The 27,835-nt window shown below is 32.0% G+C and overlaps 3 protein-coding genes across 7 annotated transcripts in view; 2 read left to right on the forward strand and 1 right to left on the reverse strand.

The window, feature by feature from the left end:
• LOC138857068 (uncharacterized) overlaps nucleotides 1-7,141 on the reverse strand; it is a 49,810-nt gene extending 42,669 nt beyond the window's left edge. The window contains exon 1 of the mRNA XM_070108487.1: nucleotides 5,470-7,141. Within this exon, the coding sequence (XP_069964588.1) occupies nucleotides 5,470-5,806 (337 nt within the window). The 5' untranslated portion in view covers nucleotides 5,807-7,141. The remainder of the gene's footprint in view (nucleotides 1-5,469) is intronic.
• Nucleotides 7,142-9,920: 2,779 nt separating this feature from the next.
• The window catches only part of LOC106623377 (titin), a 33,353-nt gene continuing 15,438 nt past the window's right edge, over nucleotides 9,921-27,835 (forward strand). Inside the window, exon 1 of the mRNA XM_036356774.2 lies at nucleotides 9,921-10,091. Coding sequence (XP_036212667.1) covers nucleotides 10,085-10,091 — 7 coding nt within the window. The 5' untranslated portion in view covers nucleotides 9,921-10,084. The remainder of the gene's footprint in view (nucleotides 10,092-27,835) is intronic.
• Gyg (glycogenin 1) overlaps nucleotides 9,949-27,835 on the forward strand; it is a 31,614-nt gene continuing 13,727 nt past the window's right edge. For 4 of the 5 annotated variants that reach the window (XM_036356775.2, XM_070108524.1, XM_070108525.1 and 1 more), the window contains exons 1-4: nucleotides 9,949-10,091; nucleotides 24,736-25,046; nucleotides 25,127-25,416; nucleotides 25,496-25,676. In XM_036356775.2, coding sequence (XP_036212668.2) covers nucleotides 10,085-10,091; nucleotides 24,736-25,046; nucleotides 25,127-25,416; nucleotides 25,496-25,676 — 789 coding nt within the window. In that variant the 5' untranslated portion in view covers nucleotides 9,949-10,084. Of the gene's footprint in view, nucleotides 10,092-24,735; nucleotides 25,047-25,126; nucleotides 25,417-25,495; nucleotides 25,677-25,929; nucleotides 25,978-27,835 lie in introns of all 5 variants that reach the window. The other variant, XM_070108526.1, reaches the window with a different exon arrangement.

Genomic DNA, 27,835 nt, shown 5'->3' on the forward strand with positions numbered 1-27,835 from the left:
ATACATATACACACAAACAAGCACACAATTTAATTGCGCATTGCCACAAGCATATAACGGTTTTGAAGACTATAAAAAGTATGCTTTGTTGCATTTGCACAAACACACATTCATGCAAACATAAGCATAAGCAAAAAAGTAGCTCTCGAGAAATTATGTTCGTCTTCTTGTTTGTCAGATGATTTGCATTTAGTACCGAAAAGCGAGCGGCAAATGCAGTCATAAAACCAAAACAAAAACAATAAAAAAGCACATTTGAAAAACTTAGAATGCAGTTAAAAGCACTAAAGCGTACAATGAAGGAAAATGAGCAAGTGTAGCGCAAATGCGAACGTCTGATTTCTGAATTGCATTTTCATGCAGCTTACGCACTCATACGCCCTGGCTGCCCAAATAAAGACAAATGTTCATATACATGTGTATGTACATATGTATTGAAATGTATAGGAAAAGAGTGGTTTGACATGTCAGGCTCTTGAAATATTTTGCTTCTTCGGTAGAAAAACATTTCTGCAGACTTGAATACAGAAAACCGGCAGGATCTCAGAGTTAGATAGATCCGAGTTAATCTTGTTTGGGTCCAATCGAATGAAGAAGGTCTTTGCTTTGATTTTTTCCGCGTCTTCTATTATTGCTACTAGCTTTCGTCCAATGCTCAATCTAAATAATCGGTCAACCTTGAATTTAGGTTCATCCTTCGAAGGAACCAGATCAGGAAATATATTTTCCATATAACTGTTTATCCAATATACATAAATCTTCAGACACAAATAGTTGAAACAAACTGCTAAAGATATGTTAATATTTCATTATCGCCACAGTTCTGCTATGGCGAGCTTCTTCATCTGTTAATGGAGTAAAAATTTAAGTCATTCGATAAATTTAGGTATTTTCAAGTCTTAAGATGCATCATGAGTACCAATGTTATGGGGAGTTGTCTGTATGAAAAAAAAATATGGAGTAGGAGAATTGATGATATTGTTATCTTTGGGCTCAACAACCGCGCCCTTGTTTTGCTTTTCCCCGACTAGATAAGGAAGCAAAGCGTATGGAGCTGGTAGTAAAGAAAGTAAAGTCGAAATATATCCTGTCATCAAACATCGCTGTTGACAGTCATAACTTTGGAGTCGTACATAATTTCGTCTTTCTTCGAACCAGCATTTACACCAATGACAATATCAGCCCTGATTTGGGGTCCTTTGCGCATTGGCAACTGCGAATATCGCAGTCGATGGAACGATGAGCTGAACGAGATATACGGCAACGTTGACATAGTTCAGCGATTTAAGAGACAGCGGCTACGTTGGCTGGGTCATATTGTCCGGATGGATGAGAACACTCATGCATTGAAAGTATTCGATGCAGTACTCATCGGTCGAAGAAGAGGAAGAAGAAGACCTTCACTCCATTGGTTAAATCAGGTGGAGAAGGACTTGGCTACACTTGGTACCTCCAATCGGCGCCAAACTGATAAAAGCACAAACGGCTGGCGTGCTGCAACTTACTCGACTATAAGCGCGTAAGGTGTGTCAACGCCAGTGGAGGAGAAACACAACATTTAAAAAACTCTTCTGGCTTAACAAGCTTGCCTCGTAGTACATATCTGATTGTATGTGTGCAACCACCCGCGTTGCTAGCAAATAAAACTATGTCAAGCAATAAAACTGAAAAAGTAGCGCATCTTTTTTATGACATTTGTGTCTTTGCCACTCACGCAGTGCACATAGGTATACATAAATCTCCACTTGTTTCTTAGTCGTGTATGAATATTATATATCACCCTCAGCTGAAGTCAAACACTTTTGAGTGCGTTCAAGCAAACCACTGCTAAATGTGCTTAATTACAGCCACTAAAGGCCAATAACTCGTTATCATGGTTCACCTCGTCTTCGAGCTGCTCCACCCAACGGCACAGTGATAATTACTCTGCTTAAGCATTTTGGCGCTCCTGCAGGGAGTTGCTTTCTTACTTTTCTCTTCACAACTTCCTACGTTTTGTGCGACTTCAAATTCTTCACGCTCCATAACAACTATAGCGAAAATAAAATCAATACGAAAGACCACCCACTAACTTGTAATGGGTAAATATACGCCCTTTACTGCAGTCATTGTCGCTTGCTAAGTGGTTGGCGTCTTTCTGGCGGTCTCGAATGACATATAAAAAGAAAGCGAAGGAAATATGAGGCAAGGGATACACAAAAAAGGCAAAAGAAGGAAAAGCTGACAGTGCGACTTTAGCGTTTAAGGCAGACAATCGTCTTCAAGCTGTTTCCGTTATCCTTTAAGCTTATTATGCGTCCTTAACTGTGGTTATGTGGCTACGTTTGAGACCCTGCCGGAAAATGCTTACACGAAATCGAATATATAGTCATTGTGAGTATTAAGAGCAATAAATATAAGCTTTACTTTAAAATTAAACGGACCCATGCCTTTCCACTTCTAATATGAGGTGATAGAATAATATCAAGTATAAATCTTGACCATTTTGAGTTAATTTATTGCAGTCTTTTGCGTACTTATTCACAATCGGCCTAAAGGTAGGCAACGGTAGTGAGTTTGGCTTTACCATAGTGTGTAGAATATAAGATATATATTTGGAGGAAGTAAATATTAAATATAACTATTAATTTCTATTTAACGTCCATTAGAATACCATAATTTTTAAAACCTTCTGCGTTGTCTACTCATTTACACCTATAATCGTGTTTTTATACCTTTAGACGAAAGACTTGGAAATAGGAAATTAGTATAAAGGTCTAAAGGAAGATAAACTTCAACACATCCTTTTGAGAATAAACCGAATTCGCGGAGCGGATACCAAGCCCATAAATGTAAAACCAAAATATTAATATGGATACTGATTGAATTATAGTTTTCGTCGCTTAAATTTTGCGGTCAAAACTTCAACGGAACGAATCCAACTTTAAGCTGCTATTAAGGCAACTGAGTGAGGGCCACCACGTTGAAAGCAGACCTAGTGTACTTGTATGTAGTATTTTGGGAAGTATGGAGAGAGTAGAACATTATGGGTGAATATTTCAACTTTGAGTGAGAAGAGGTTCTCTTTATCTATGAGAGAATGTGATCCAAATACGAAATACTCAATTAATGCTCCAATATTTCAATAGTCAACTAAACTCAAGGATTTTCGATTAGGTGAACTTGTTGCTTTAGCATTCACTTTTATTGCGACTGAAAATATATTGTGCAAAATTTAAGATCTTTTAATAATTTTTTCTGAGCATTAACTATTACATTTGTTTAAGAAATATTGTTTCTGACATTATTTATTTATCAATTTTTACAAAATATTTTCTTTGTTCCTACAGGCAACACTCTTACAAGTAATTTCTGCAATTGTAAGTGCAAAAGGGTTAAGATACTTCAGTGCTGTGACAAGACGTGTTTCTTTGCGAATGTCCCTTAGTCACTTATGCAAAATGCTTACATATAACTATATATAAATGCATAATGATTTAGCAAGGAAACGACTTGTAGTAGTGGCCATCCTGATGGAGACATTGACTTTTAATGATTTACTGTGGCATCGCTTTTGTGAAGTGTTTTTAAAATTTAAGTTAAGGAAAATAAGAGACTTAATTTAATTCTTCAAATAAATTTCAATGAAAAAAAGAGAAGATATAAAGATAGACTTCATTGTTATATTGGTACGATCTGAGCAATATATACGAAGATTGCAGCGATCTCCTGTATAATAAACTATGCCAAATTTTGTGACCATACCTTGTTAATTGAAAAAACTTTCCTGCAAGGACTTGATATTGATAGGTCAGTTTGTATGGTGGCCATAAACTCTAGTTGTCCGATCTGAACAATTTGTTCGAAAGTATTGGCGATAACTTGGATAATAATTCATGTCACATTTGGGAAAATATCTTGTCAAATAAAAAAATTTTCCATACAAGGACTTGAGTTTTGTATGCAAGCTATATGCATAGTAGTCCGTTATCGACGGTTCCGGGACATATGTAAAGTTTTAGACCGATACCTCAAAAACTGAGAGACAAGTTACCATTTATACAGACTGGCATGACTAAATGAACTCCGCTCGTCACGCTGATCATTTTTATATCTACTTGAAAGAGTCTCCGACGTTTCCTTCTGGATGTTATAAATATGGTGACAAACTTAATATACACTTTTCAGGCTATAAAAATGAATGAAACCACTATGATATTGAGCTTTACCAGTGATTATAATTCAACATCGAACTTCTTGGAATAAGGGTTGCTTTCAGGATATGTTCTAACTTATCTTATTATACCAGGTTCTTAAATATACATCTATAGAACGCTAGGAAAAGAAGTGGATTCCAAAAAAAATTTTGATTGCCTTAAATGTTGAAGGGTTTTCAGTTAGTTTTTTTATAGTCTTCTGATGACAGGGTAATCGCTACAATATTTAGCGCGTATCTTAGTGCTGCGGAATTCCGAAAGAGATTTACTTTTTATTAAACCTGATATTCTACCATATCTATATTTATACCATAAGTTGTCTTACCACACTTTTTACTTAAAATATTCTTAAGGAGTTGAGTTATATCCACTTATAAATAAAAATTGTTTAATTTCCGGAAGTACCATATCAAATGTACAGATATTGAAATATACAGATAATATAGGAGATAAGGGCGTATTTTAAAGAAATTTTTAACTTAGTGTAATCGGTTCCCAAACGTTTTTCACGACGCGGTTTTCAGCTCAATCGACTTAAAATTTTACACGAGTTTCTTTGGTATACATATTTGTCGGATAATGATCAAAAGAATAAAACTTTTTCATAATTATTTAGATTTTTTAAGCCACTGTGATGACACTCCTAACAAAAAACGACTTTTTTTTTGGGTAGTGGCCATTTTGTCAAAAATCAAAATTTTAAATAAAGTTACGATCTTTCCCTGCATTAATTTATTGTCGGGAAAAATTTTTATGCATTTTGAACTTGACATAATTTTAAGCAGAAAAATCTTCCTCAGCTCTACACACCTTTTTTCGGAAGTCCTCCTTTAGATCGACTACGGGCTCGAGGGAATCAAAATTGTGTAAAAATGAATTGCCGATTATTATATTACATTAAATCTGTAAATTTATCTAATATTGATTAATTTATTGAACAAAATGCCTCTACAAAAAAAAATTCACGGGAAAAATCACATTTTTTTATTTCCAAGTGGATATAACCCTTTAAAAAATTATATATACCTAAATAGATTTATAAATAAGTATACTTGCCAATGTGCCGTTATTATTATTTAATTTAAAGCATAAACATATATATACATATATAAAATATATACAATGTAAAAGTCAATAAATGCCTTAGCCACAAAAAAAGTTTTCCAACTACCAAATGCAATTAGCGTCACCCTAGTCTACTAAGCGAATTACCGCACACTAATTCATCGATATATAGATATATATATATATAGACACCAGCACACAAACTCACCTGATAAATCGGATATATCCAAACAACTCGAACGGCTTTTGGTGCGTTGCAAGAGTGGATGTTGTAATGGCTGTTGCTGTTGTTGTGGTTGATTTATCGGCGACTGATTGACAGCGCTGCCATTTGCGGTGATGCCACTGCAAATATTATTACAAAGGCTATCAGCGCCCGCATTCAATGGCAAGCCGCCACTACCGCCGCCGCCGCCACCACTAATGCTAGACCCCGAGCCGCTGCTGCACCAGTCTGCATCCATGGCTTTGGATGCGCTGCGCTTGAAGTGTTCCAGAAAATTATCAATTTGCTTTTCAATCGAGTTCGATGGTGAATTTTCCATAATTGCTCTTATGCATTATTGTTAAGCGCGCAGAAAAAAATACTTGTCTTGATTTGTTTGCTTTTTCTTTCTTGATTTTTTCTTTTGATTATTTTTGTGTACTTATATCCAGCTTGATGGCATTTGAAGGCAGTTAGAGGCGTGTATCGTGTAACTATGTCACAAATGCTGCTTCTTCTACAGTTGAAGGTCAATTAACTTCCACTGCGTGAACTTTTCGCATGCGAACGACGCATAATAGACGCTCACTTGGCGGTGCCACTAGTACCGAGGGGGTGGGTTAACGCGTTGGAGAGCGCAGCAGCTTAAACTTAGTTTACGATGTGTCGTTGTTTGCTACTTGGCCACTTTCGGAAAGGCCTTGAGCTGAGTATTTATACTAAAAAATATATTTATCTATTTCCTTTTGCGATTTGCACTGATTCACCTTATATTTTATGAACACAGAATACTTGCACTCACTTTTATTTTACTTATTTTTCCATTTAATTTATCTTCGCCTGTTACACTTTTTAGATAATTGCTGCGCATATATTTTTACACGCATTTACACTCCCGTAATTGTTTTGAAATCAATTACTTTAGCGCTAGACTTTTTCACTTAAGCAACAACACTTTTTCTCTAATTTTTCACAACTTTTGTTTGAAAATTTCTCCGATAAAATTTCCACAATTGCGACCCTTTGACTCGTATGAACTTAACCCTCGTTCCACACACCTCTATTTACATATACCGAATACACACTTACGACACACCGTACTTCAGTAAGGCCTTGCCGCGTTGGCTTGTATATCCTTCATATCCACTTTTAGGCGCGAGCACTCGTTTCACTATTTTCTCTGTGTGAATTTCTGTTTGCTAATCTATATTTTTCCAAGGCCCAACCGTTTGTGAGCGTAGCTAGCGTTGAACTGAAGTCACGCAGCGGCGAATCCGTATCGCTGAGTGGCAAGCGACGTTGCATGCAACGGCGCATTGCACACGTCGTCGATTTTTCGCACACCCCACAACCCCTTTCTACTGGTTTTCCAAATATTCTACATTTTTATTGTTGCGCTGGAAATTTATGCCGCGTCGCCGCGCTGCTGCATGGCTGGGTAAATACGGAACCGGCGTTGAAATGCCATCGTTACACGTGACTGTAACATTGCTGTTGGACGTGGCGAAAGCAGCAGCGTTAGCGTCGTCGACAATTCAGGCAGAGCGAATCGCATTTCTTCGTTGCTTTGCGGTTTGTTGCCTGTGTTGCTTGATTTTTCATATTTTCTTTTATTTATTTATTTTTTTGTTTTCTTCCTCAAGACGCTTCGCCCGTGTAGTTGTTATTATTGTTGCTGTCATTGTTGTGGGTGGCTGAAACGTAGTCATGCGCAGTGCTTGTGGGCGAAGATAATCAGCTGTGCGGCGAGTTTTATTTGAATTTGTAATAGATTAGTGGGGTTGCAGAAATTGCTCAATGTTACGATAGTAGTTGGTCCCTATCTTTTATGCTATATTAGGTTTGTCACGAGGTTTTTAACGCCCAGAAGGAAACTTCGGAGACCACATAAAAAATATATGTAAATAATCAGCGCAACGAGCTAAGCTAATTTAGCCAGTCGAACTAGCTATTAAGAGTTTGCGAACTAGTCTCTCAGTTTCTGAGATATCGATAAGAAATTACAGTACACAACATTTTTCCCCAAGGAGCTGCTTAATTGTCTGAACAGCCGATATCGGACCACTATAGCATAAAACTGCCATACAAACTGATCAATTAAAATCAAGTCCTTATATGCAAAACCTTTTTATTTGACGACATATCTGCACAAAATTTTACATGGATTGTTGTTGAAGGAAGTCATGTCTTTTCATACATGTTCTATTCAAAGTACACCAAAAAAAAAATACTTTCCACAGCGCCATCGTGGCTTTCAAAGTGAATCTGATGGAACTATATTTCGAAATTAATCTAGTCGGAATGGAAAGAAACACCTGGTTTATATATATAGGATATATGTATAGGTTATTCACGGTAATTAAAATGTCTTTTGTCCAATGGCGATTTTCTAAGAAATATTTTATTTAGTTACCGACCGATCAGTATACTTGTACACCATTAAATAAATAGAGTATTATCTCTTGATTGATCCCTTTTCGATTAAATATAATCCACAGTCGGTTTCGATCCAACCAACTTCAAAGTGAGAATAAATAATAAACCTATGAATGAACAAACGTTGAGTGAATCTTTTGACGTAGTCCATCTTTTTATATACATTTTCGGCAATTTTTTGAAAGCAGCAGTAGAATATTGGAAAGTAATTGTAGGTTTGCTAGAGAGGTTTAGAACGATATATACTTTCAAACTTGACTCGGCTTTGTGAGAGTTAGAGAAAACTAATATTAAGGAGGGACGTTTTCTGTGTCTCCTCGATCTCGTCTAGAAGGTTATTGTCACTTGTCACAAAATAAACCGTTTTTTAGTAAATTTTGTTAATTAGGCATTTTGTTTAGTAAATAAATAAATAAAAATAATGTATAGTTATAGAATTTGATATAGTTCAATATTCGATAATTTATTTTGAAAAATTTTTGATTCCTCTGATCCCGAATCGATATCCAGGAGGACCTTCGCCAAAAAGTGACAGCTGCTGAGGAAGATTTTGTTGCTTAAAACTATCCCATATCTAAAAACTAAAAAAAAAATTTTTTATAACAATAGATAAATTTAGGTTGTGTGAACATTTCAAGTTGAGAAAGTCTGCTTTGGAGAAATTTTCCTCACTGACTCTGAAAACAGCGTTTGGAGACAAATGCATTTTATGTTTTGGGAGCAGATTACACCGATTTAAAAAATCATACAAATACGCGCATATCTCTCAACTATTTGCTGGGTCAATTTCGGAAAATATTTTTTTTAATTGTGATCAAATAGAGGGTTTGTGAGATATACATAGCAGTAAAAAATATTGCTGCTGTTGTAGCGGCAGAAAACAAATCTGAAATAATTTGGAGGAATGCTGTCGAATTGACCATCCTTGGCTGGATAAAAATCCGGGTTCGTAGACCCGATGTGTGTAACGACGATTGAAGAAAACTACCAACTGAATAAAATACTTTTGCACGATCAAGACACCTTATTCGACCCGTGCCGAATCACTCATTTAAAGTGCTCGACTTGGAACATGTCTGTTCCAAAAGCTGATTCAAAACTTTTTCTTATCAGTTTGTATCGAAATGATTTAAATATAGTTTTAAGAATTTTATTCATACTTTTAAAATACATTTTTGTATATTTTTTAAATCTGTCTAAAATAATATACAATAAATCACTTATATATTTTACAGAAGTCTCGAAACCAGAACATTCAACTATTGTAATAGCATTCTCTTTCTTTGGTTCTCTTAAAACAATCTCTGTACACCAACAACCCACTCTGGGGGCCTCGCTCAATACAAGCTAATTAAATAATTGAGTGCGTTAGCGGGCGCTAATTCGTCGCTAGAAAGTCATCAACAACAGCATCCATCAAAGATTTCCAACATTCATCTCTGGTGATATATTGCATAGGCAGAGGCGCCTACTGAGTGATTAAAAATAATGCAAAAGAAATCACCACAAGCGATGCTTACCGTTCGGAGACTACACCAACAAGCAGCCAGAGTAACGACAACGAGTGAGCGATAGCAATGACAAAAATGCAAAATCAACAACAAAATAACCAAATAAGCAGCAACAAACAATTGTACGTTTTTAGAATTCGAGTCACTTTCGGCCACAAGCGAGGAGATACAGAGCGCTCACAACGGCGATACACCAACACAACCAAAACACACAAATACATGCGAGTGAATGTGGATATATGTATAGTGAAAGCATGCAAAATGTCTATGAAAAAGAACAAAAGTATTTACTCGCTGCTCTAAAGGGGAGGTCGAATCGCGGTCTGGCTGGCTGTACGCGCTTTGCTGCAGTCAAACGGTACAACGTGAAATCAGTTTCTCGCCGCTCGTGTACGGAACAACAACGTAGCTGAAGCAAAAGCAAAAGCATAAGTGAAAAGCGCCAAGCAAAACGCTGAGTAGAAGACTGAGTAGAACGGGTCATAAAGACAGGCAGACAGTATAGTCAGTCAGTCAGTTGGGCAAACGCAAGCCACCCCAAAACACCACGAGTGAATTTTTAACAAAATAAAAAGTGCTGAGAAAAGTGAAAAACTTGTTCAAATAAAATAAAAAATAAATAAAATTTCATTTCTACACAATTTAACAACAACGACAACAGTTTAAACAAAATGAGCAGTAAGTTCGAGCCAAAGTTGTTGAAGAACTAAAAGCAAAAATTTATTAAAAATCTAAAAAATTAAAATCTAATAAAATACGCACGCACGTTGCAAGCTTCAATTTTTTTAAATTAATTTACAACTGCAAATATAAGCAGCAAATAAAAGGCAAGCGAGAAAATTGCAAAAAGAAAAATCAGAAAAAATCTCGCATAGCGAAACTTTCAGCAGCGCAAAAATAAAAATTTAAAAAAATTAACAGTTAATAAATAAATAAGATTTTGCTGAGTAAAAATCTGAGTTGTATAGTAGTTAGCAATAATGAAATATGAGTAAAAAGATATGCGCAGAAATAGGAGTAACAATAACAAAAACATTGTTGTCAGCTGTGCCTTAGTTGGCAGCTTAGGCTTATGGGGCACACGCACACACACATACCTGCAGTTGCTTGCCTAACAAATTCCGAGTCAAAGCTGCGCCTTATCAGCCATTTAGCGCGCCGTGTCCCTACCCCACCTGCGTCACCTTGTTATTATTTGTATTAGTAAAAATTATATCATCATAAATATTTTTTGCGCACACCTTTACCACGCTTCCTCCTCTTTTTAATATTTTTAGCAACTTTTCAAAGTTATAAAAAAAAAAACATTTTTTTATTGAAAAAAGCTGAGTTGTAAAATGTGCAAGCGCATAACCTGCAATTACACCCTCCTTTTCTTCCAACAAATGCCCGTATAGACTCGCGGCGCCGCTTTATGCCAAAGCAGCTGCCTGTAAAAGCATTGAAACCGCCAAAACGCAAGCAAATTAATTTATATACTTAGTTTGTTTTTGTATTTGTTATTGTAATATTCCTTCTACATCAAACAGCAACTTCAACGTGAAGTCAGTGCTGTTGTTATCAGCGCGTTGTCTGCATTTTTTTGTTTGAAACGCATATTTCCTTTGCATTGGTAGCAATAGCGGCGACCTTAAGTGACCTTCAGCGTGTATGCCGCCTGCATGTCGCAGCGCCAACTACAATTTCAAAAAGCAAAAAAAAAAACAGTTTCCTGACTCTTCTGCTCTCCATTTGTGTTGGCTTGCGCTCGCTCTTTAGCTACAACAACACTACACTACATACAATAACTACTCACGCTATAAGTTTTCTAATTTTATACTGAATTTTTCTAAATTCACAAGCGATTATATGCACTCGAGTGTTCTTCTTGTTGTTGCTATTCGTCGTGTGTTGGTTTTGCGAAAACTTGTCGAAATGAACGTCATTGACATGATTTATATTTATGTTTTGCACATATTTTTCACATACGCACATACAGTCTCACAGAGTCACATACAATGTGTGACCATTGCGCGTGTTTGTTGTTGTTGTAACTATTTATAATTTAAAATTTTTTCATTATTAGCATTAATTTTTTGGATTTTTCTCGTTGACACCCCTCAAATCTGTCATTCACGCCATGTCAGCGTAACTTTTGATAATCAATTTCATCCGTCAATGGGGTCAAGTGTCAAATGTGTCATCTCACACATATTATTTGGTGCAACTCTCTCTCTCTCTATCGCTTTTACTCTCTTATGCTATAGCGTACGGCTGGTTTTTTTCTTTTTGGCTCCATGCATTTGCGTGTGCTCTCCGTTGGTTTGCGCCCTCTCCATGCCTTTGCATATCACGTTTCATATTTCCATTGATGATTCGTATTGTTGAGGTACTGAATTTTATATGTTTTAAATAAGCGTTGCGGCATCAGCAGTATCTATCCGCATTTGTAATCAAGTGCCGGCAATGTTCTATGCATATATAAATATATACTTAAATGTGAAGGTCTTTCGAATTTTTTCACTGATAAGCGGTGATACGCACGTAGGGGGCGCTACACTCTGATTAGTTGGTGCTTTTGTAATTCGGAAGATTGCCGCAAGTGCATGAGAGTATTTTATTCTTAATTTTTGAAAATTTATATTACAGCTTACTTTAATTTAAGAGGTCTGTTAAAGGAATAATAATATCTATAAGAATCTTAACACCCCTATATCGATTTATTTATTCTTGAATCTTCTCGAGTATGGAAATTGAGCGGTGTCATTCAGATATTAATAAAGATTTCCGAAAAGTTTATCGTATTCGTATGTGGCACTACTATATTTCGAAAACGGTGTGAAATTTAGAGTTCTGGAATAATTAAACGATGAGATCAATTTAAGAACATTTACTAAATGAAAATATATGGCTAAACCTTAAAGTTATTTTGAAAAATTTTATTGGAAAGAGAATATAAAGATCTCGTGTTTTTTCTAGAACTTTTTTTCTTATTTTGATATATCTTAAAAATTTGTTAGTATTGAATAAATGTTAACCATTCTGCTAGAAATGCATGCGATATAAGCAGGTAAAATGTGCCCTTCTTTATTCGAACTCGACGACTCATATTTCGAAATGCCATAGTATTTGCAATTTCACTAATTTCGCCCTGTACCTATATTCGGCAGCCAACGTAACACCACTCATAATTTTGGGTTTAATTTTTGTGAATTCACTTACCTTTTTGATCAGCTATTGCCTTAAGTTATTTATAAAATATAAAGCAGTCACTCAGATATGATAAAATATTTCAAAAACTATTGAGCACTTAGGAAAACATTTAAATTAAAACAAAATTTAAATAAAAAATTATTCTAAATTGGACTTAAATGGTCTTTAAGTACTTCCAATCAGAGACTCATAATCAATTATAATCTGATCAAATCAGAGTTCTTTAAAAGCTTCAAAAAATTGATGAATAATCTAAGTTAAGACTTAGTGAAATTGAAATATACTAAACTCACTTAATAATAAATATATAATATTAAATTAAATTGATGTAAAATAAATTGAGTCACTTTCGAGTAACCTAAATACCAAACGAATAATAAATGGCATTGTTGACGAAGTAAATTCAAACTTGAGAGCATAAAATTGTTACTAGATTTAACCAAATTTTACAAATTAACGAACAACTTTTAACTATGGAAATATCGATGAATAATGATTACTAAAGAGTGATTTAAGACAATACTTGGTATTTTGAGCTAATATTGAGTACTTTGAGTAACTTTTTCAACATTTTGTCATAGAATATAAATCTATTGAAAATTTTTCGTTTTTTAAAAAAATTATTTCACATGTTAAAAATAAATTTCAAAATCATCATTAAAACAAAAATAAAAAAAAAAACACAAAAAAAATTCTTTAAAACGTAAAAACAAAATCACCTGTCACTAGTATTTGATGGCAATTTATATGTGCTTAGCATTTTCCATGCAAATGCCAAAGACATCTGTTTGTAGTTAATTTCACAATTTGGAAAATCTTCGCATTATTTTCAACACTGATGCGCAACGCTCGCATTTTGTGGTATTAAAGGTGATTTCCATAGCTTTATGTGTAACTAAATTTAGCAACGAAAATGAATTGTACTATCGTCTTGAGAATATACCATAGATATACCTACTAAGTATCATATGAATATACATACTTAGATTCATATATATATATATATGTATATAATAACATTTCTCCTCATATTCAAATAATTTGTAGACATGTATAAATGAGCAGAAAATTAAGCACCGACTTCATGAACATGAGAAAATTCTATACTTTCGGTTTATTGCTCATGATTTAAATTAAAACAACAGTTGAAGGAATTTTTTTTTTTATTAAAAAAAACTTAAAATTTGTATATATATTGTATCTAAATGCATATGACGCTGGTTAAATTTAAAGCAAAACGATTTTGGTTGCAATAATTTACTTGGCGAGCTGTTGACTTATGACCGTTTATTTTCGTGAATTTTTCCTTTACTTTTACTTTTGTTTAAAATACGCCCACTGTCAGCGTTTCATGTCGCAGTGTGGGGTACATATGTATATAAAAATTTATGTACATGTATATATTAGAAGAGGAGCTTTATATATGTTTATCTTATTTATACAGACATATATATTATAAAAGTCTCCGATCGAAAATGCTGGTGCGATGCCACAGCTGTTCGCTTAAGTTTTGACACTCTTTCATTTGCTTAAAATATATTTTATATTTAATATTTTAAAAGCAATTTTTATTGCTAATTCAAGTCATATGTACCTGTATCGTTTACTTGATAACTTAAATAATATTTCGGCAATCTAAGGAAAATGTCTAAACAAATTCTTTTATATGATTCTCTTAGGCCATCCTCTGAAATTATTAGATTTTTTTAGTTTTATTACCTAGAGTTTATTTAATGAGCTCAATATTGAGTGAAAGTACTCAAAGTTGACACAAAATATTGAGCAATAACATAAATTACTAAGTATTTGGCTCAAGTAATCAGTAATAAAAATGTAAATATTGATTTACCACTGATATAAAGCATGAAATATATATTTACAGTTTTGGTTAGCATTTTGGAGTATTCAATTATAAATCATTAGTTTTGATATAAAGTAATTGTCTTCTTTATGCAATTTTAAGAGCCGATTTTAAATACTCTCTACTGATATAAAGAACTCAAGCACTTAATTTTGCATTAGTACTACATATAGGTATACTAAACGTATTTTTTTTTTTTTAAACATGCAATATAAAGGTAATGAAAGTGCTTGATTCCCAAAAAATACTTAAAAATACCCAAAATCACAATAAAAAAAGGCTCGCTACTACAAGGTGTTTAAAATTACTCATACTATTTTCTATACGATAGCTAAGGAAACTTCTCAAAATTACAAAAAATATTCGATACTCAAAAGTATTTGAAACTACTCAAAAATACAAAAAGTAATCAATACTTAATATCACAAGATAGTTTAAAAAAAAAGTAAAAGGTTAGAACCATTCTCTATAATACAATAACACTTGTATGAATCGATATTCAACCGCTTTCAACTACTCAAAACCACAAAAAATATTTGAAAACTCAAAACTATTTGAATATACAAAAAGTAATTAAAGCTCAAAACTTTCGAAAAGTACTTAATAACACAAGATAGTTTAAATTTAAAGTTAAAACTATTTTCTGTGCAAGAATAACAGTTTTATAAATCGATATCCAGTAGAAGTACTCAATACACAAAAATACTTAAAACTACTCAAAATATTTACCATAAAATGAGAGGCCTTATAAAACAAACCCAAACTTTAGAATTATCCTGTCCATACCATCTCAAAACTATGGAAGCTCAGTTAACAAAACCAAATAAAACTTCCACTTTAATGGCGCCCACTGTACTTGCAACTGGAAGTAACACAAATTATCTAAAATGTTGCAACCGCCTCTGAAGTACGTATACAGATACATACATGCCGACATATATAAGCATGCACTGTCGCGCTGATTCACATTATCTTGAGCACACACTCACTTGCCACCGCTGCCACACCACACGGACCGGCAGCGCGGCGCACTCGAACTGGTGAAATGTGGCGCAGTGCATCAAGTGCCTACAACGCAGTTCAGAAAACATTATTGCAGGGTATTTTTAGCGATCACCTCGCCCGCACTCTCGACATCGCCGGCCCGCGCCGCGCCAAGCGAATAGCGACGATCAGCGAAGATCGAAGACCGCTGCAACGAGCGCAACTATGCAAGCGTGGCGAGTCAGTGAAGCGCGGAAGATAGGCAAGAAGGCAGACACAAGCAAAGAAAACAAAAAAACAAAAAAAAAAGAACAAAAACATAGCAGAAAAAATGCAGTAGGATGCAACGACATTCCACCACATGCAGTTAATATGAACCAGTTTGGTCCCTAGCCTTTTGTGCGCAGACAATCAAGCGGATCCACAAATGAATGCGCCACATAAATCTCGACATGTGTGTGCGTTTGTATGTAAGTGTTGTTGTGCTGCCGGCGAAATTGCCCTCGCAAGCAAATGCCATTAAAAACAAGAAAGAAGCACAACAATAACAGCTACATTCACTAGCGTGGTGACAGTCGACTTCGTAGTCGGTGCAACAGTTGCCACTGCCACAGCAATGCCGGTTTTTCGTTGCCGGCAATGACGCACAATTTTACTGCCTCGAAGCTTGATCGCACGGTCGTGGCGGTTCATTGAAATTTTGCGTAGACTCTTCCAATCGCTGTGCCGGCTTAATTTACTGCCGCATACTTGTGTGTGTATGTGTGTGTATGCACTTTGTTACACGTGTTGAAGCAGGCAAGTACGTAGCATTAATTAGTATGCCATTTTTGTTTTACTTTTAATTGCAAAGATTACATTTTTTTTTTAATTTTTGTTCTGCTTTCATCGATCATTGCATACATGTGGCACATAAGCAGATTTGAGGGCGTTGGCGTTGCCGAGCGCATTTTCTTTTCGCCAAATCTAGTTTGCCCACATGCATTGCATTTCAAATGGCCAACTGTCAGTTCTAGTGTGAACACACAGACAAATATATATGCATATACACATATTTATACATATATATACACGTATTAATATGTACAATCACATACATATATCTCAAGCTTTTAAACAGCAAAATGTCTAATTGGCTTCGCTGGCGCATGGAAAATATTTAACACTTCTATTTGAAATTCTGTAGAATGTTTCTAAAATGTTTCTCGACACGATATTTGACATGAAAAATGCGCGAGCATATTATAGCGCGGAGCCATTTAATTTGGTATGCCGCAGAATATGCGATTTTTCATATAAAACTAAAAATAAATCAGTTCTTTTTAATCATTTGAAATTATTTGGTTGTCCCGCTGACATACTAACGAGCTGCAAAATTTATGAAAATTCAAGGATAAATCCATTTCGTGGCTAAATAGTCACATAGAGATAGTAAAAATATTTTAGGCGAGCATTCACGTTCTCGTTGGCATTAGAGTGCATTAAATCGGAAAAATTCGACATTTAAAGCGGCGAGATTTTTTCTAGTAATTCCATATAAATTATAATTATTTATGAAAAAGTAATGGCCACATTTGTAGGTAATGAGAAGAACTCCAACTTTTTTACTAACACCTGGTTGGTAAGTTCAAATGTCTATCTAGAGTGTCTTTGCTTGCGAGACGAGAAGAAAGTTCCAATCTTGCTTGGACTCTAGTTGTGTCCTTAAGTTGAAAAGAAACATGTCCAACATAACTTATTTCAATATTCTGATTTATAAAAGGAACTTTCAGTTTTATGACTATATATGAGTAGCCGAGTCTCGGAGAGATTCGAGATCGCTTTTTACAAGTGCCTTTATTTTTACAAATGTTGGAGAAAAAAATATTATAAGTATGTATATATATTCTTACTGATTACCTATAGACAGCAAGTTAACATTTGCGATTGTATTTCATAGTACATTCATATATTAAGAATATCTCGACACTTTCATCTCGATAGTCCAGTTTTCTGTAGTCTATAGTTGAAACATCTTAGATACACATACCTGCAGTTAACTTGGTGAAATGGCTGGGTTCGATAATAATCAACTAATTTCTGACATGCTCATAGATCTTCGTCGATACTTGAGCATCTCTTGATCCACACCTAACAGTTTTTAAAAGCAAAAGGTACCTGTGTTTCAACTCTCTACGTGGGTTTGGTGTTTGGCGATCAGCATTAAGACCAAATCTAAATTAACCTGTTTGTATGCCTTAATTTAATATATGTAATTTTCTCATTTTAATTTCAAAGCGGCGTTATCAAACCAACCACAAGCCACAAAATCCTTACACATACTTGAAAAGATATTAGATTTATTCGAATTAGGAATGAAAGTTAATTTAGTTAGTGCCTGTTTATTTCAGCACTTTGCCCGTATTTATATATATTTTTTTCTTTTTTTTTGCCCCTCCCAATTCAAATGCGTCACTTTCATTTCAGCTACTCATATCTCAAGTGTATTTAAATAGATAAATACCTTGCTGTTGATAAAGTCAATACGTTTCTCGACCCTCAAGAATTGTTTTTGCCCCCAACTGTGTCCACAAACCGTTAAGTGCTCGCACTTAAGAACATTACCCGCTTCAGATTTTGGCGCTTGAAGCTATCAATCTAGAGTTACAGTAGGTCAAGTGCGGCGAATGCTTCAGTTATATTATTATATAATACATAATCTACTAACATCTATAAAGTTGTACATACATATATTATATATGTTTGATTAACGGTGTATGTGCCTTAGCACATATTTCACGCTTGAAAGGCGCCTTTAATACAAGTACCCACTGTGGTTTGCATTGAACTTGAAAGACATGTTCGCATTACATTTGCGAATGCTTTGTGCTGAGAGTTGTAGCTATGTACTTTTATGACCATACATAGTAATTCAGCAATATATTTAGATACATATATGTAAATATGAGCCATCATAAATGCCGCTCAGCTAAATATTTTATGCTCTTATATGGGATTCTCTTACTAAAAACTCACTTGAATTTCTCTTGTTGAGTGAGTTTGTTGTTCGCTCTGCGCAAACGCCGGTAAAAAGGGTGTTTATAGTATATATATCGAGTCAGAGAGTGGCATATCAGCTGTTTCAGCTTAATTGTGACATGAATTGTGCATAATAACGTCACATTATTTCATATTGCGATTTTATTGCCGTCATTTAATATTTATTACGAAGGTTGTGGAGTGAAAACCTTTTGAAAACGTTTGCTTTTTCACGTTTATGATCAAATTTCAATAGCGGCACTTTTGATGCAATCTGAGAGTGATTGGTGCGCACTGTGAAAGTTTTGTGGGCAACAATTTTAGTGGTTCAATATTTTATTAATTTATTTTTTAATGTTTTTCTAAAAAGTAAGAACACGTAAAAAGAAAAAAAATTATAAGTTAAATTAAAAAAACAATCAACAAACAATCGAATTAATTTTTAATTTTAATTAAAATGTAGAATTTAGTTTGTATTTTTCTTTGCAATTTTTCTGATAAAATTGTTGCAAGGAACAGACGTTCCTAATAACGTTAGGTAATTCAGAATATAATATGAAACAAAATATATATTGAAATCAACTCAAAATTTTTACTATAATACTAAAGTATTTTTACAATAAAAAATTTAATTTTCTTGAAAAATATTTCAAAAAATTTAACTCCCTAATATGGTGATACAGTACGGGGCCAGTAGTGGTACCTATATTCTCTTCTTTCACACAACCTAAAAACCCAAAAATTAAAGCACTATATATATATTTTTTTGTAATTTTTTCTTAAAATAACAATTCTCAACGCATTCTCTTATACATTTAATTATTCTTCGTAAACAAATGCGTCATCCAACCCTCGCCTCGGATAAACAGGCATTAGCCAATTTATTGTCCGAGTAGGCGAAAATGATTTTTAAATATAATTTGAAAGAAAACATTAACTCTGAGTAATATTTTATGGACAGTTGACATTTCCATGTGGTGATATGGCAGCTCTACAAGCAGCTGGCTATGAAATGTTGTGTTGTTTTAAGGATTGTTCTAATTTTTCAGTATATATGTACATATATTATATGTTTGTCGGAAAGTACATATAGACAGTAGTTGTTATGTTTCTTTTGGCTGGATAATATTTTAGTTCAAAATCATTGACATATAAACCATGTGCCTCACTGTACATATGTGTATGTATATATGTATGCATATGCCCCAATTCCTTTAATTAGTATAGAATTTGGGATGTTGTATATGCATATTTTTGGTAAAATATCATTTATACAAATACATAAATATACGTTTTTGTGAAATATTTAATGTTTTAAATTTTTTTTATTGAAATCAATTTATTGGCAATATAATTTTTCCTTCATAAAAACTAACTAAAAATTAACAATTAATTTTATTTGATTACAAGTATTTAATTTTAAATTTAGTTTCTTGTTTTTAAATAATCCCTCAGTCAAAGAAGATTATTTATTTTTTGTAACTATTAATCTCTACTCTCTTGAGAAAGAGTAATTTTTAAATAATTGTTACCTCAGGGCCTCGGGTGTAAATCTATTGAGATCTACTATTGTTATTATTTTTCTGGTACTGGCTATAACAAGAAAAAAATCAACTTATTGAATTTTTTCTTAAAATGTTAATATTTCATTAAATTAATTTTATTTTTTTATAAAAAAAATATTTTTGAAAATTGATAAAAGACAACTTAATATTTAAAATTAAATTTAATATTTTTAGAAAGTTAAATATTTTAATTTAAATTTTTTTTATAAAAAAAAATTTTTTAAAATTAATAAAAACAAAGTTGACATTTAAATAAAGTTAAATATTTTTAAAATAAAAAATTAATTATTTTAATTTTTAATTTTTCTGATAAACCTTTTTTTTAAGTTCATAAAAAAAATAAAAATTTAAATTAAATATTACTACATTATTACAATAACAATTTAACTATTGTAAAAAAAATTTTAATGCTTATAAAGCTGAAAGTTATTTATTTTAATTTACAATTTTTTTTCCAAAAAATGTTTTCAAATTTATAAAAAAATTAAATATTTTTAAAATATAAAGTTATAGATTTGATAATTTAAATTTATACAACCAAAAATAAAATAATATCAATAAATAGAATGTAAAATATTTAAATTAATATAATATTATAATTATATATATATAAAAATTTATAATAATTTTATAAAAAAATTTTTGTAAATTTATAAAAAAGAATAATAAAACTAATTAAACATTATACCTTTTTTTTTTTGCAAATAATAATTTAAATATTTTAATTATTATTTTTTTTAATAAGAATATATTTTTATATTATAAAAAATATTTAAAAATTATAGTTTAATAATATAAATATTCAAATAATTATTTGTTTTATAAAAATATACTTCTCGAAGTATTTTACCTTTCGGCTTCGAAATCTGCAATACTTGTGTACCTCATCAAACATTTATCCTTACCTCTTTATAAGCATGAATGTCCAGTTATTTTTAAATTTTCAAGTTCAATGTTAAAAGTGATATAAATACTTATATATATTTATGTATATAGTATAATAACAAATAAAAATAAAATGAGCACGGTAAGTCAGCAAAGTTTTTCCACAAAGCAAGTCAAAGTAAATTAACTCATTTTTATTTTAGGCCATTGTGATAATCATTTGCGCGAACTCACAAAACCTGTCACATTAATTACGAACATACACATCTACACACCCACACATACGCATATACGAACAATATATAACAAGCCCACACACCTTTCCCGAAAAAAACATTGAAAATTCCCTAGAAATAGAAAAATGTCGCCAGCGCCTAGAAAATATGCAAAATACAACCACACACATATAAGAAAACCACACACACGCACAAATACATAAATGCAAAGAAGTGTGAAGTCACTGAAGCGCTACAAAAGATGAAAGTGGAAGACACATACATGTATAGAAAAGTGCAGTTTTAGGCGCTGTTGCATATTGCGGAGTTGCGACTGTCACCAACACCACTGCACACGCACACACACAACTGCCGCAGCAGTAGCGCTGCGTAAAGCGAAGCTAAGCAAGATTATGTGCATTTGATTGATTGATTGGTGCATTAGCTGATTTGTCACGCATACGCACACAACCACATACACCACTCCACCTATATATATGTACATGTAGTAGCAGCGTTTGATGCTCGTGGATTGTGAATTGAATGCATTTTGTAAACATATAAAGGTAGATCGATGTCTTATTTCTCATTTATATTCACTTTTTCCGTGCAATAACTTTTCAATATTTTATTTTTTCACATTTTCAATAATTTAACTTTCCCCATTAATATTATATATTAATACTATAGTTTTGCTGATTGCCTTGTATGTAATTAATACTAAATAACTATTATCACCAATGATTTTATTGTCTCGATTAACTTATAACTATTTGTGTAACTTAATTAACAAATTCAATTATCTCAATTATCATACAAACAGACACTAATCACCGCTCAAACATCTACTTATGTATGTTTGTATATATTGATGTTGTTGGAGTTGCCGTATGCAGCCATGAAATTAATTTTATTAATTTATAATTATTATACTATTTTGTAAATATCGAAATTGAAAGTAAATAAATTTACTCATACATATATTGTTAATGAGAATTTATTAATTGTTTGTTTTAATTTGGCTAATAGAGTGTAGTTTTATATTATATTATAAATATTTTTATAAATTTTTTTAAAAAATAATTACTTAATGCAGTTAAAATTGAAGTACTGAAATTATCTAATATCCAATTTTTTCCAGCGGTTTTGATTTTCAAAATAAATTTTTAAAACTTATTTTCTTCAAAAATAGAGGATTTAAATAATCTTATTAAACAAATATTTATAATTTTGAAATTTTTTTTTGTTAATTTTATTAAAGCATTCGAGAGTTGTGTAGTAAAAAAAACTACTTTACGATAGAAAATATTTCTGTTTAGTTGCCTGAGAGTACTTTTGTAGCATAGAAAACGTCCACTAATATTAATTAAGTAAATAATATTCGATTTTTGACAAAAACGATAGAAACAGAGGTTATGATAGTTTCGCTGTGTTACTTTTTTAGCGAGCAGTTGACAGAGTTTATTTTGACAGTTTGGTTCGTCACGTCATTAAAAAAAGGGAGTAATTGGGTTTCACCATATAACTTTACTATAGAAACTTGGCAATTTTCTTCTCAATAATTCGCTCATAACCTAATTGTTTTTAAGGTTTTTTCATTTGTATTTGTATATTTTGATACACATTTCTCAGAAGAAGATGTTTGGAAACCTTTGATTTTGTTTACTTTGTTATAACGTGCCAAAAATTTAATTTTGAAATTTATTTGTGGCAATTTTACTTAAATTATCGCCAACAAAGTTTACGAAATTCAAAATATATATACAAATAAATGTTATATATGTTTAAATGAATAAAAGTAAACGAAAATTTCATACAATTAAATGACACTAATTAATGTGCTGAAATATAATTCTGCTGATTTGCTGTCAGCTGCTTAGCAAACAAAGAAAATTTACAAAAGTTTAAATTATATTAAGAATGCAAAAATATTTTAATATAAATAGTATAAAATGTGGGACAAAAATGTATTAAAATTTTGAGCTAAATAAAGTGTAGTACTTTATTGCTTTCTAATTAAAAATATAATTGAAATTTTTTAAAATTATTTTGCGCGTTTCAATAAAGTAAATGTTAAAATTTATTATTTATCACTTTATTATTATTATTTTATTAAAAATGTATTCTAAATTTAGTTTTCTTTCTAAGTTTCACTATAGTAAATATTTTTATGCTCTTCTAATTAAAAATAAACTTCGTAGAGTTTGAATAAAAAATTTCTTAGACAACTTCTAAAACTCTCTATTTCTCTGAAATTAAAAAAATTTTGTTATTAAAATACTTTCGGTGATACTTTGTCTATTTTTTAAATTGGTTATTAATTATTTAATTGTTTTTATTATGAAAAAAATCTAGTTTCGGTATTGTGCTGACAAGAATTTCATTAAAAAATCTTAATTTAATATAGTTTTGTTTAAATTCTCAATTTTTGTTTGGAAATTCCAAATAAGATTTGTTTTTGCAAATGATTTTTTTATATAAATCTGCAATATACGATATCACTAAACTTTTTTGGAAAAAAATTTTAATTTTGGAAAATAATTTTTTTAAATATATTTCTGCAATACACAATATAATTCCTTTTTCCGAAAATTTGTTGAGAGAGAACTCGATTAAAAATATTATATACGAGTATACTGCTTTGTTTGAAAATAATAAAAAAAATTTTAGGGATAGAAAAATTTTGAGAAAATTTAAATTTCAATAAAAACGAGTGTAACTTTAATATATTTTATTTAAATTCTTAAATAATTTTTTTTCTTAAAGTTTTTTTTTTTTGTATATTTGCAATATACATATATAGAATATACTTTTATATAGAAAAAATTTATATTTATACTTTTCCCAAATATTTGTTAAGAAAAAACTACATATTTTTGTCGATACCGCAATTAAAAAATTTTGTGTATCAATATATAATACATAAGTTTTTGAAATTAATAAAAAAATTTATGGAATAGAAAATTTTTGAGAAAAATGTATATTAACAAAAACACAAAAAATTTAAAAATATAAATATAACAAAACACTAAAACTGCATTTAAAGCAAATATTCGGGAAACTAAAAGCGCTACGCCCACATGCTGAACATTTTTCACACAATAATATTAAGAAATTAAAAAAAAAAAAATTAAAATGCTAACAAAAAAAATTTTTGTTTTTTGAAATTAAAAATAAATCTAATAAATTGCGCTTGAAGCACGCAGCTGTCGCTTATGCTGTGTCCACCCGCTGTCGCCTACAACGCCGCGCCGAACGCTATCACTACTACCATTCTACTAGCCACATACCAAAGCCCAACGCCGTCGCCACTCGCCAGCGGAAATGAGCCGCCAAAACAAAACAATATAATTTTTCTATATATTTTATGTATTATGCACTCAAGCACTCATAATTTCTTTTATGAGCAAATGAAATGGCTAAAAATTAAAATTCACTGAAGCTTGAAAGAACTATGAACATATTGTTGGTATTTTATTTCAAGCATTTTTATTATTTTTGATTTATTTTTTATATTTTTTGTGCTTAACATATTTTTATAATGCGAATTGTAGTCTAATATTATTATTGTTATTTTTTCTTCCACCTTTGTGTTCTCGTAGAATTTGCGTGGGTGACGCTAACAACGAATGACACGTACTCGCTGGGCGCTTTAGTGTTGGCGCACTCGTTACGCCGCACCGGCACCGCCTATCAGCTGGCCGTCTTAGTGACGCCTGCCGTGTCGGCGGCCATGCGCCAGCGCTTGCAAGATGTCTACAATGTTGTGCAGGAGGTGAATGTTTTGGACTCACAGGATGCCGCCAATTTGGCACTGCTCGCACGCCCCGAACTGGGTGTCACATTCACAAAACTGCACTGCTGGCGTCTGGTGCAATTCGAGAAGTGCGTCTTCCTTGATGCTGACACACTGGTGCGTATGAGCGAGTTAATGCTGACGGCGTGTGATTTTAAATTAATTTTTTTTTGTTGGTTTCTCTTGCATCCCGTTAGGTGCTGCAAAACTGCGATGAGCTGTTCGAGCGCGAGGAACTGTCGGCCGCCCCCGATGTTAGCTGGCCCGACTGCTTCAACTCCGGTGTGTTCGTATATCGTCCCAGTTTGGAGACATTCGCCAAAATCACACAGTTCGCCATAGAGAATGGCAGTTTCGATGGTGGTGATCAGGGTTTATTGAATTTATTCTTCGGCGATTGGGCGCAAAGCGATATCAAGAAGCACTTGCCATTCATCTACAATGTGGCCGCATTCGCTTCGTACTGCTACTTGCCCGCATTCAAACAGTGGGTGGCGTGTTCTTTTGCGACTTTCTTCTATCAAACAATTTTTTTGATGTTTATGCATTTAACTTTCGCTTTGTAGGTTCAGAGATAAGATTAAGATTTTGCATTTTGCGGGCAAATTGAAGCCATGGCTCATACAATTCAATTCCGAGAACCGCACCGCACTGACGCCCACAGAGTATGCGCATGCCGCCGATTTGATACAGCTCTGGTGGAACATCTTCTGCGACAATGTGCATCAGCAGTTGTCCGATGATATGGTGAGTGTTTTTAAATTAAAAAAAATATATATTTTTTTCATTTTATTTACTTACTATTGTATTTTTTAATATTATTTTTATTTTAAATTTATTTTTGCTAAACGCAAAGCATAATTTCAACAGTTTTTACTAGTTATCTACTGTTTTATTTTACTAATTACTTAATAATATTAATTTCTTGAATTTTCCTGTTCGAATTTGTTTGATGAAACTAAATTGTTGCAAAATGCCTTTTTCCAAATTCCTTTACAAGTCTGCGCAAGGATTTAGTAGTGAATGTGAAGCTGTGGTGGTAAGATATGTAAGTCGAAGCGCTTTCTTAAAATAAATCAATTAGAACCTACCCACACATATACCTACTTAGTAAACTGTAGCGATTTCACTGTTCCGCCATGAATGTTGTACAGCATAAATATATATATATATACTTACATGCATATGTATGTATATACATAGCTATAAATACTCGTACGCTTAGTTAGTTTGGAAAGCAAAGGTAGCGGGTACGCATTTTTTTGTTGTAAATAATTGATTTCGAGATCACCATTCATAAGCGTGTGTAAATATTTAATATAGTGAGATGAACAATATTATATAATATACAAAGTTATATAAAAATATAGAAAATTAAATTTAATAAAAATTTAAATATAATGGAAAAGAAATTATATAATATATAAAATTTATAATTTCATTTATTTTAAATCATTTCTCAACATAAAATATACAATTTTGTTTCTTTAGATCATATTTTTTTCGTTTTTCTCACTTTAATATTCCGTCTTAACCTGAAAATTGTTTCACCATCTGTAAACTAAATTTGGCGGCGGTTAATAACAGAGCTTAGGTCATTTTATATCATGAAATTTTTTTGTCAAATTTGTTGTTTATCTCACTTTTACCTTGACTTGACTACCCTAACCTCTATTTTTTTTTAAATCACTAGAGATAACATACGCTCCAATATATACAAATTATTACAACACCCGCGTGGAGAAAAATATTTTAATTTTTACTGACTTTTTTCGTTTTTTGATAGAATAGTTGCATTGAAATCATCCCTGAATGTCTTTTACTATATTTTGAAGTAGTTTACTTTCGAAATAGCATTTATATATTTTTTTCGAATGTTCGGAAATTGTTTAAATTGAGTTGAGTTATAAACACCGAAAAATGTTTGAGTTGAGCATTTGCTTTTTTCAAAAATATAATTCTGATATGAGACTTTTATAGTAAAGTTCATCGCTGACTAGGTGACTTTATATCGACATTCGAGTTTAAATTTTTGGATCTTAGCTATTTGGGGACACTGAAATTTAAAATTATAAACCGAAAAAAAAATTCGATAGCAAAATATTCGAGTTTCGAAAATTCGAATTTAAAAACCCAAATTTTCGATAATTCGATTAAGTCAAATGAAGTGTAATATACAAAAAATTTAACCTTTTTTGTTAATAGTTTGAAGAATAAAAAATTCTAAAACTTTGTATCGATTGTTTGAGCAATGAAAAATTTGTATTTCAAAAAATGTAAAACCTCGGTTGGTAAGGATTTAGCTTTTCTTCTAATTAATGGAACTTAAAATTATTAAATTATTAAATATTTTTTAATTTTCAAATGATAAAAAGAAGCATTGAAGCAAGGGATTCACTTTTTTCTAATATGAGGAGCTGACATAAATAAAAATTTAAAATTTTAAAAATTCAAAAGTCCAAAAGCGAATTCCCAAAAACTGGAAATAAAATTTTTGAATTTCTCGAAAGAAGAGCTAGAGAAAATGTTTGATTTTTTAATAATTTGAGGACATTAAATACGTTTTTATAATTTTTGTATGATATAAGTAAAAAATTCTAAAACTTTATTTCGATTTTTTGAACAATTAAGAATATGGATTTCAAAAAATGTAATTATTTAATTTTTTTTTTTTAATTAGGAACTTTAAGTAAACTAAATTTTTAATCGCAAAATAAAACTTGCAAAAGTTTATATCGAAATCCCGATCAATTAAAACATTTTATTTCGAATGGTGAGCAGAATGCGTTTTCGAGATTATTCTAATATGAGAAACTGAAATAAATGAAAATTGGAAATTTTTTAAGAGTTTAGGTCCAAAACGCGCAAAAGTTATAACTCCAAACACAATTTCTATGAACAATATT

Source organism: Bactrocera oleae, chromosome 4, assembly GCF_042242935.1.
Source record: "Bactrocera oleae isolate idBacOlea1 chromosome 4, idBacOlea1, whole genome shotgun sequence".
Lineage (NCBI taxonomy): Eukaryota > Metazoa > Arthropoda > Insecta > Diptera > Tephritidae > Bactrocera > Bactrocera oleae.